General features: G+C 43.7%; 1 protein-coding gene across 1 annotated transcript; it reads right to left on the reverse strand.

Annotated features, from left to right (window-relative positions):
* Window positions 1-691: 691 nt before the first annotated feature.
* LOC125548841 (probable E3 ubiquitin-protein ligase XBOS34) lies at window positions 692-7,385 on the reverse strand. The gene is made up of 9 exons (XM_048712374.1): window positions 6,712-7,385; window positions 6,464-6,578; window positions 5,788-5,868; window positions 5,609-5,697; window positions 5,391-5,482; window positions 5,216-5,297; window positions 4,225-4,327; window positions 2,083-2,168; window positions 692-1,749 (listed from the first exon to the last, which is right to left on the reverse strand). The coding sequence occupies exons 1-9, from the start codon at window positions 6,811-6,813 to the stop codon at window positions 955-957; spliced, it is 1,545 nt and encodes a 514-aa protein (XP_048568331.1). The 5' UTR covers window positions 6,814-7,385; the 3' UTR covers window positions 692-954.
* Between the last annotated feature and the right edge of the window lie 2,433 nt (window positions 7,386-9,818).

The raw sequence follows: 9,818 nt of genomic DNA on the forward strand, positions 1-9,818 counted from the left end.
TTAGTCAAGTAGCCCATTAATCCTTCCTTAGTTTCTATACACTAATGACATATCATAGATTTTTTTTTAAATGAGTAAAGTCTGTAACATATACTTTTTCGACATATTACATATAATTTATTAGTCAAAATAAAGACTGAAAATCATGTGCCCACGTTATAAACTCAGATAGAGGGAGCACAACAAAAAAAGGGGGTTAAAGCAGAGTTGGGTGTTTTGGATACCGAGCTCCATGGAGGCCTTAATTTTGAAAAATTCAAAATTCAAACTTCTCAGTTTAGAAAAATCTGAAAAACAATATACATGTATACAAGGATGTAATGTATATGTGTGTAAAATTTCATGATCAAACACCTTGAATTGCGAGTTGCACAAAAAAAACATGGACTTAGAGAATGAACAGTACATGTGATGAAAAGCCACATATTTGTGTTTCTTTTTGTAGCTCTCATTTTAAAATATTTCATCATGAAAATTTACACATATGTACATTATGTCTCCAGGTATATGCATATTTTTTTCAAAAAAAAAGAATGAAACACAAAAGTATGAATTTGAAATTTACAAAATTAAGGCCTCCATGGAGCTCAGCCTCCATTTGGCATTTTCGTTCGAAGCCAGCATTTGCAGGTGCTCTAAGGCCGTATGGATAACTAGCTTCGTAACCTAGCAGAAGCAATACTCGATACCATGAAAGCAAAAGCAGTTCAGCTGAATCTCTCTGATCATGACAAATACGCCCACACTCTTCGGTACAAAATAGAAAGTCTTAAAACTATATACATAAGTTGCCTTCAGTGTTGTAGCTTCAAGATCACATAGAACTTAATAGGGTGTGGAGTAATTTGTAATAGTACACCTGCAACAGCAATATAACATTACTTCTCATATCAGAACTTAATAGGGGGAAGCATCCATCAATGCTGTGACATGCTGCTTCATTGTTTTAGCTGTTCAAACTGCATACAGGCGGATAATCTGGTTGATCTTGGCACGACAAATGGGGCACCCCCATTTCTTCGACTCGATATCCTTCAAGCAGGACATGCAACCAGCCATGTGACCACATGGAATGCAGGCTCCTTCCACAGGAGCATCCAAGCAAATCACACAAGTACCAGAGGGGGTGTTACCGCTGCTGCTTGCACCGGCTTCATTTTCTACAGGTTTTGCAGAGTTTAGCGCCGTACCACCACCTTCCGTGGGTGGCATGGTTACATCAACTGGTGTGAAATCTATGGACGGATACTCAATAGGGCCATCGTAGAAGGTTCCTTCAGCAAGTGGTGGCGCAGTTGGTGTTGGAAGAGTTGGAAGTACAGTTGGTGTTGGAACCGGAAGTGCAGTTGGTGTTGGAACCGGAAGTGCCTCAGGTGTAATCGCAATCGAAGGGTTGTTATTTTGACTTTTGTTAGGTTTCGATGAACTTTGGTTAGAGCTTGTTCCAGGTACATCCCATCCATTGTATTTGCTGCTGCTTGGAGCATCAACCTGTGCTTGGCCACTCGTTTTTGAAGGCGCTGGAGAATCTGGTGAGCCCCATCCGTTGAGAGAGCTGTTCGTTGATGTCATTGGCTGCACATTGGGCACTCCCTCTGCTATAGCTGATTGGATGGAGGCATTGATAGCCATCGCTAACTCAACATCCTCCTTACTGGGAGTCGATTCCGCTGAAGGCGCCGAAGACGGATTTGGAATTGGATTTGGACTGGGGGCATTCACTGGTCGTGCAGGAACCATGCTGGCAACCTAACAAAAGAGGATCTATGCATAATTAGATTATTTGTTTTTTCTATACTGAAGTTAACAAATTTTGTTGATTCTCATCAACACAGACCAAACTTTAGTTCAACATTAGTTCAAAAAAAATGTATTTGCATCATAATTATTGGTTACTGAGCTATGTACTCGTATACACACATTCTATAAGAGGATGTTGGTCAAATGAAAACTGTGAAAACTGAAGATTAATCTTCCAAACTAGTTCAGAACATAGCAAGAATAACTAGAGCCTGTCTCAGATCTTGAGACAGAAAATTCATTAGCAAGGGGAAACATTTCAGGAAGTTTAGCTTATATCACCTGTGCCATGCCACAACATGCACTGTAAAATGATCGAAGCTGCTGCTTGTCACCTTCATAAGCCGGTAAAAGCTTGTATCTAGATTCTGCAAATATTCAAATGTAAATTAGAACAGCATGACCTGGCAGCAAAAGTCCAAGTTTTATTTGCAACATAGTAACATTTTAGTGCAGGCCATCTGACAGAAAACATGCTATGTACAATAATAAAAGGTACTTTCTTACAGACAGCCATGCAATAAGTATATAAAATGTAATGAAACGTCACTAAAAAATGTGAAGTACCTATAGTCCGTTTTCCAACAGAACATTTGCACAGAGATATGCACTTTGGATTGCCGGCCGGCTCCCCGCTTGGAAGGCCAACCTGATGAACAAACCTGGGCGACTTGCACTGGTGAAGTCCGTGCTGAGTGCCATCCCCGTGCATCAACTACTCGCCTACGCGCCGCCAAAGAAGACGCTTCGTCAAATTGGAAGATTGAGTGCTGCTTCTTGTGGGCTGGCCGCGCTGCCGCCAACGGAGGCCACTGCCATGTCAACTGGCGCCGCGTTTGCCGCCCCATATCGCACGGAGGCCTGGGAGTCCAGGATCTGGAGCGCGCTAGCCTTGCTCTGCGGCTACGATGGCTATGGTTCTCGCGCACTGACCATGAGCGCGCCTGGAATGGCCTGGACCTACAATTCTCTGCCGAGGAGCGAGCGCTCTTCTTCGCGTCCACCACGATGACCCTCGGAAACGGAACAACGGCATATTTCTGGGAAGACCGTTGGATAAATGGACAGTCCATTTGTGAGATAGCCCCGGCACTTTACAAGTGCATACCCAAGCACCGGCGCAAAATCCAGACCGTCGCTGAAGGACTGCAAGGCCATAGCTGGGCCAGGGACATTCACGGGACCCTGGGCATACACGAGATTGGCCAGTACCTTCAAGTCTGGCTGGCGATCGAGCATATCACGCTCTCAGACACCCCTGATCAGCTAGTTTGGAGATGGACGGCCTCCGGTATATACTCTGCTCGCTCCTGCTATCTTGCCACCTACCAGGGATCCATGACTTGCTTCTCGTGGAAGCTCATATGGAAGAATTGGGCGCCGCCAAGAGTGAAGTTTTTCCACTGGTTGGCCAACCAAGACCGGTGTTGGACGGCCGACCACTTGGCTAGACGCGGTCTCCAGCACCAGCCATGATGCCCACTCTGTGACCAGGCTCCCGAGACAATGCGCCACCTCCTCTTGGAGTGCCCCTTCGCCAGGCAGACTTGGCATGAAATCCTATCCTGGCTACGGATGACCACTGCAGGGCCAAGCCATGAAGATTCACTCATGGACTGGTGGCTGCAGGCCAAGCAAAACACGCCAACACTGATCCGTAAGGGCCTAGCCTCCATTGCTCTGTTGACACCACGAATGATCTGGAAGCAGCGCAACGAATGCATCTTCGAGGGCGCCCAGCCCCTGGTTCAGGTGCTGGTCTCGAAGATCAAAGAGGAAGCCGAGCAGTGGGCAAGAGCGGGCGCCCACGGCCTACGCGTCATTCTGCCGCCTACCTGGGACGTGCACTAGTTTCACTGACCCTCATTTGTAATTGACCTCCTAGGAGGAATGTATCAAAACTCTACCTTTTCAATGCAATGAAATGCAAAAGCCCTTTGCATTTTCTCAGAAAAAAAAGAAGAGCAAAATGAATCACTACATACATGTGTGCACGAGCGATGTAGAGAGCAGGAGGAATCACTACAATGTAGAAATAACGAACTAGCTTTATGTGAGATAATTTAACGTGCAAACAACAAGAGTGATAAAGCATACATGACTATGTGTGTGGTTGTAGTAATTTTCGTTCTCCTGTAGGGTAAAACCAAACTCATGAGTTCCTCAAAAAAAAGAATAGATCTCCCAAGTCCTAACTCTAACCTCGTGTTTCCATGCCAAAGAGTGATAAATAAAAGAATAAATTTGAGTAATCAACCACACAAGAATTTGTGTTCTGCTCTTTCAGCAAATAATTTTTTTAGTGAGATGGCCATATGATATTAAATTGCAGTAAAATGGCAAAGATTGATAAAGCATGTAACCAACAACACAAACATGCAATTCAAATTTGCATAAACTGAAAAGATGAAATATTGCACGTACTTGTAACTTTGTCAAAAATTGTCATGGAAGGATCAGCCAGATTATACTTTGGTTCCTCAAGTTGAGATTTCCAAAGTTTGACAACAACACGAGGTTTAGCAGCCTGTTTATTCATAAAAAGTATGTTACAAATAATAAGAAACTTCATAAAATATATACACAAAAATACAATAAAAATAGCTAATACAAATATATAACAAAATGAAAGTAGGTGTAGGTTTTCCTTCGGGACAAGCTGGTTTAACAAGATGCAAGTATAGGTTCTCTGGTTGGATGTGTGAGGTGACGCTGGTAAAAAATGATTGACTAGAATTAAGAATGTTACGAAAACAAACTAAATGCACTATCCCAACTTTATTATTGTGGATTAAGACATTTGTAATATACCTTAATTCATATTTAAGGAATAATCAATATACATACTAATTACTAGACTAATCCCCTAAGTGGTGCGGACTCCAAGGCTGCACACGGGGAAAGCATGTTTCTATAGACCTTCCTTTTTTCATCCGTCGATCCGGTTACCAGGTGCAAACCAACAACCTAATCAGGAGGATTGGAGAAGGTGCTGCAGGAGCTATGCAAGTGCATGGATTAACTAACCAATCACCCTTCTGAGTATATTGTGCCACAATAACTGTTGTGAATCTCAATTCATGTGCAAGAAATCAAAAAAAAATAGAGACATTGTCATGTATCAAATAATAAAAGGCCAGTTATGTGCAATTTTCTCCAGAAACTCAAATTTCAACACAAATAATATGACAAATGCTACTGGTTAGTGATTACTGAACTAGACAATGTGGGAAGCATACACTAGAAACAAATGAGAGGTCAATAATTACATTACTGCTTATCTCATGTTAAATAGGAAGAGTTCCATAAAAGAGTTGTTCACTTTGCGGGTGATATGAATATGTCAACATATCCAGCATTATAAACATTACTAGGCTACACCATACCAAAGCAGCATTTTAGCAGACTTTCATACCTGCAATTCAGGATATATAGCTAACTCAAGCTTGACAGGTCTTGTCGGGCTCCGTGCTTCACGTGGTAAAATCACTGCCCAACTGGGGAAAAGATTTAACTTAGGTTAGAGACACGTAAAACATACTCACATCTATGTGCTTGTGGTACGCGATGAAGTTTCACGGGAATATTACATCTTCCTAGTCATGAACTGAGGAGCAAACGCTTCCAAGAAACCAGGACCATAATTCTCCCTCATCCATCCAGAAAAAAGAGAAATCCGTCCCTGAAGATAATGAAGAACGAAATAGCAACCAATAAACAACTTAAAGAACAAATAGCAACAAACGAAAATGTGCAAGTCAAATCGAAGTATAATAAAGCAAAATAGGACGTGAAGTAAAAAATATACCTCTATGGCCCTTACAACGTTCACATGACCCTTTTCTCTAGCCAGGTCAAGTGCGGTATTGCAGTCATCATTTGTTATGAATGGATTAGCTGCAAATAAATCATAAACAGAAGGTTTTTTAACGTACAAAATTCAAATGGCAAACAATTGATACATGGTACTACAGCAGCATCGTAAACCTCCATGTGAGAGAAGTAAATGGACAGTCGGATCGAGTCCTTTTTTGGCAGCATGGTGCAATGCAGTCCCAGCGTGTGATCCTACAAACAGAAAAAGAAAAGGGAGGCATTACAACAATGCGACAAAAAAATGATAACCTATTTTATTTAGCATGCATCCAGTAAGAATCCTATGGATTCTAATTTGTTTAACATAGAAGGATCACATTTCGTTAAAGCAGAGTTGGCACGGTGCAAGTCAATCAATACTGTAATGTTACAGTTCCCTTGATTGAGTTGATTCTGTTTTGCATGGCATGCAATCCTCAAACCTAATTAAACATAGGCTATATTTTTACTTGCGCACATATTGTGCTGGTTTCTATTTGAGTGAGAAATTATAGTTAGAAAATTCAAGGTGTCCTTTCCATATCCCAAAGTATGCACAACTTTAAAACTTTTGGGCTATGGTCGTATCAAAATCAACTCACTTTGGGTTTTTTTTCTTATAAAACTTACTTTTGGTTGAAGCACCACAATAGACTTGATCTAATTCCTAGGTCCAAACTAAGAATAACAACAAATTGGTACTCACTCCACTCCATCCAGAAAAATCCCCTGTTATACATTCTAGGAATAATGGAGAGAATCAACTAAAGCGAAGACGCTAAGTTTGGTATGAGAAAAGCGTCCATACCAGGCCGATATGCATTCACATTTGCACCCAACTCAAGCAAAGCTTTAGCCACATTCAACAGATCAGGGCGCATGCTGGCGACCATCAGGGGCGTCTTCCCTTCCTTGTCAATCCACTGCAAGCAAGCAAGAAATTCAACCCCAACAAGAAAAGTTAACTCACTTGATTCCCAGCTTTACAAGACCACAATAGACTTGATCTAATTCCTAGGTCCAAACTAAGAATGCTGTGGAAATCGCTGTCCTTGCCTCAACGCCTGCGCCCTGCGCCCGGAGGTTCCGAATCCCCTCGATGTTGCCGTAGTTCACCTGCTGGTACAGCAGCTCCTCCTTGGATTGCTGCATCCCCATTTGGACTCGCCGGACGGTGCAAAGGCAAAGTTGGGGAATGAAGTGGGAGAGCGGTTCCCTTGCCCAAAACTGGATTTTTTTTTTATTGCTGAACAGAGGATTTCGGTAGTGGTTGCTCCAGCTGAGGGTGCAGAAAGGGAATCCCAACTAGCCGCAGCACGGAATCGGAGCGACTCCGAGGCAAAAGATCGCGGGCTAGGGGGGGGGGGCAAGCCGGGAATCCCCACGGCGGCGGCGAGGAGCGAGGGGCTGCGGTTGTGGATGGGGATTGGACTGGACCGCGGCCAGGAAGAAAATTAAGGAAAGCAGCACAAGAAAAGCTCAGAAAGATGATCAAACCAAATAGGGAAATCCGGGGGTCTCCGGGCAGCAGAGGATGGCCGGGATGAGATCCCCCGCCGCGGGAGACGGGGGCAGAGGGCGAGAGTTGGCGGCTGCGGATGGGTTATTTGGTGATTGCGGGTGGGACTTCAACGCGTGGTTGTTTGGAGAAGAGACGAAGTTAATGCGGCATCAACATTTTTCCCGGTCTCTAGGCTTCAGGGCGAAGGGATTGGGACTTGGGGAGAAGCGCTCGCCGACGCGGGATGTGACGGAGCGCTGCGGATTCTCCACGTTAGAGACACTAGGCTGACTTTGTTGATCAGATTATCTACTACCATTATAAAAAGAAGAAAAGGACAGATCCAAACAATCACATTCATTCATCATCAAAATCTAATGGCTTTTAATCACTCTGTGTTTAACGCTATCAACCACGCAACAAGCCACGCTCGATCAATCGCTAATCTACCCGCAGTAAAAAGGAAACAAAACCGCCCGCCCGCACGACCTCCTCCTTCTCCCGCACGACCTCCTCATCCTCCCGCGCCGTTCGCAGCGGAGGATTCTCTGACTTGGAAGAGCCACGTCACAGACACTAGGCTGACTTTGTTGATCAGATTATATTATTACAAAGATACAAAGCATCTCAAATATGATCAAAATTACATAAAGATCTCCAACAATCACTGCCATACCAAAGCGACAACTGGAAAGCCTTCGTGCGGGTGCCTCAAGGACCAACACCTCGAAGCGGCGATCGTCGTCGTCGGACCTTTGAATCACTCTAAAGAATCTGACACATGAGAGATCCTAACCTCGCCGCCTTAAGGAACCGGTAGAAACTTACGTTGTAGCTTCGTCAATTTTGTCTTGTCTCACACTCTTCAACATATCGCAAAATTGTTCGTGCCCGATTCACTGATGCGAGCAAATCCTTCGTGTTGCGTTAAATGGATCCGGCGACAAGCCCGAGCCGTGATGAATTCAGACTCGCACTCATCATCATCTTCCTTCGTGCGGTCTTTTCCTCTTTCACATCTTTCACACCTAGACAGAGGGAGTAGGTAAAGCCATCCTTAAGGATTCTAGAGGGTGCTTGGATCTAAGGGACCTATTTTAGTCTGACTAAAAATAGTCTCTTTAAGAGGCTAAAGTTTCAAACACCCCTGACTAAAGAGGAGCTAAAACTAGTCTTGAGACTAATTTTTTTTAGTCAGGGGTACCCCTACTAAAATGTGGATTAGTCCTCATTCTCCTCATTTAACTCATCTCCTTTAACACAGGCGAGTTCTGAATTGGAGGGTTGAAGGATAATAAATGCTCATTAACTTGATTTTAGTCTCTTTAGTATTTAGATCCAAGCATGGATGGGGCTAGCAAGTTTTAGTCCCACTAGTTTTACTCATGAGACTAAAATATATCCAAGCACCCTCTCAGTCGTCCGGTGTGTCCGCGCGTGAGACGACCCTGCTCCATCCCATATGCGCTTTTGGTTGCTTGCATTACCCCACACAGAGATAGCAAATCCAGATCCTCAAACGTGCCCGGGCGCTCCATATCCATCTCATAGTTGGGCGGGATATGAGAGGTGTTGGTCAGTCCGGGCATTTGAAGCCCCTTTGAGGCGTCCATCTGAATCGGATTTTGATGATTGGTCAGTGACCGGGCAGGTTGAACGTTTGAGGCCGATTTAGGGTGTCTGACTGTAGATGCTCTAAAAGAAACTGGAAAACTACAAACAAAAATAGTGAAAATAAGCTCGTTAGGAGCCCATCCAAAATCGTTGTAGACCCAACGAATTACTAGTTCCCAACCACGGGTGGAGTGAAATCCAACAAAAAAATCAGTAACTAAAAGAATAAAAAAAGCTTTTATTGAGTCATTTAAATTATAGAAGAATTCCTGAACCCAAGAATTCAAAATGACAAGTTCCTCTTTACCCAGAAAAAAAGAACCACTTAGAATAGCCGAATTTTTCCATTTGTATTTCTACTTGAATCAGAGAGAAGAAGCATTTCTCGGTTTATCGAATGATGATACATAGTGCCCTATTTGCTTGCTAAGAAGGCCCGATTCGAATGTCCACGAATATTAAAGTTGCCCAGAGTCTGACTGACTAGGAGCGCTTAAATAGGCCGTTTCCATTGAGTCGAGCTAAGCCAGGCGCAAAAGCGGGCCATGATGTTGATGACGATGCAGGTCCGGCTCGGAGGGATCCGGCTTGTCTGCTTCTGTCTTTTTTCCTTTTTCCTTTCTAATCTAATCATCTTCTCCTGATTTTAAAGGAGTGAGATCAGATCTTATTTTGTTCCAATCAAATCAAGCCACGTATGCAGAAGTATGGATGAGCGCACAAACGGGGAGCAGGCAAGTCTCGTCCGGCTCAAAGGGCTGGCGGCCAAGGACCTTCTTCAATAGCACCCGCTCACTGATCCGTTTGTTAACTGTCAATTGTCTCTACAATTTCTGCTCTTTACAGGACGGGACGCCCAGCACGAGCGAGGCCAACAGCCAGCCCGAAACTGTTTTCTTCTTCACAGCCCGACATGTTTGGTTGGGACAGCCGATTGGACTTTCTTTCGTCCTTGTAAACATTGTAACGTCGTAATAAAGCTTCGGAGTTTGTCTAAAAAAAAACTGTTCAAAGTGCACTTAACTAAACCCTACGCTCAGGCCCCCCA

This window comes from Triticum urartu, chromosome 1, assembly GCF_003073215.2.
Source record: "Triticum urartu cultivar G1812 chromosome 1, Tu2.1, whole genome shotgun sequence".
In the NCBI taxonomy this organism is placed as follows: Eukaryota; Viridiplantae; Streptophyta; class Magnoliopsida; order Poales; family Poaceae; genus Triticum; species Triticum urartu.

What these genes read in the sequence shown, in the direction of transcription:
- LOC125548841 (XM_048712374.1), bottom strand. Translation starts at nt 6,813, where the DNA reads ATGGGGATGCAGCAATCCAAGGAGGAGCTGCTGTACCAGCAGGTGAAC. An exon ending in CGCAGGGCGCAGGCGTTGAG is followed by an intron (nt 6,579 to 6,711) that starts GCAAGGACAGCG and finishes GCTTGCTTGCAG; the next exon opens with TGGATTGACAAGGAAGGGAA. An exon ending in CATGTTGTGGCATGGCACAG is followed by an intron (nt 1,750 to 2,082) that starts GTGATATAAGCT and finishes CTCTTTTGTTAG; the next exon opens with GTTGCCAGCATGGTTCCTGC.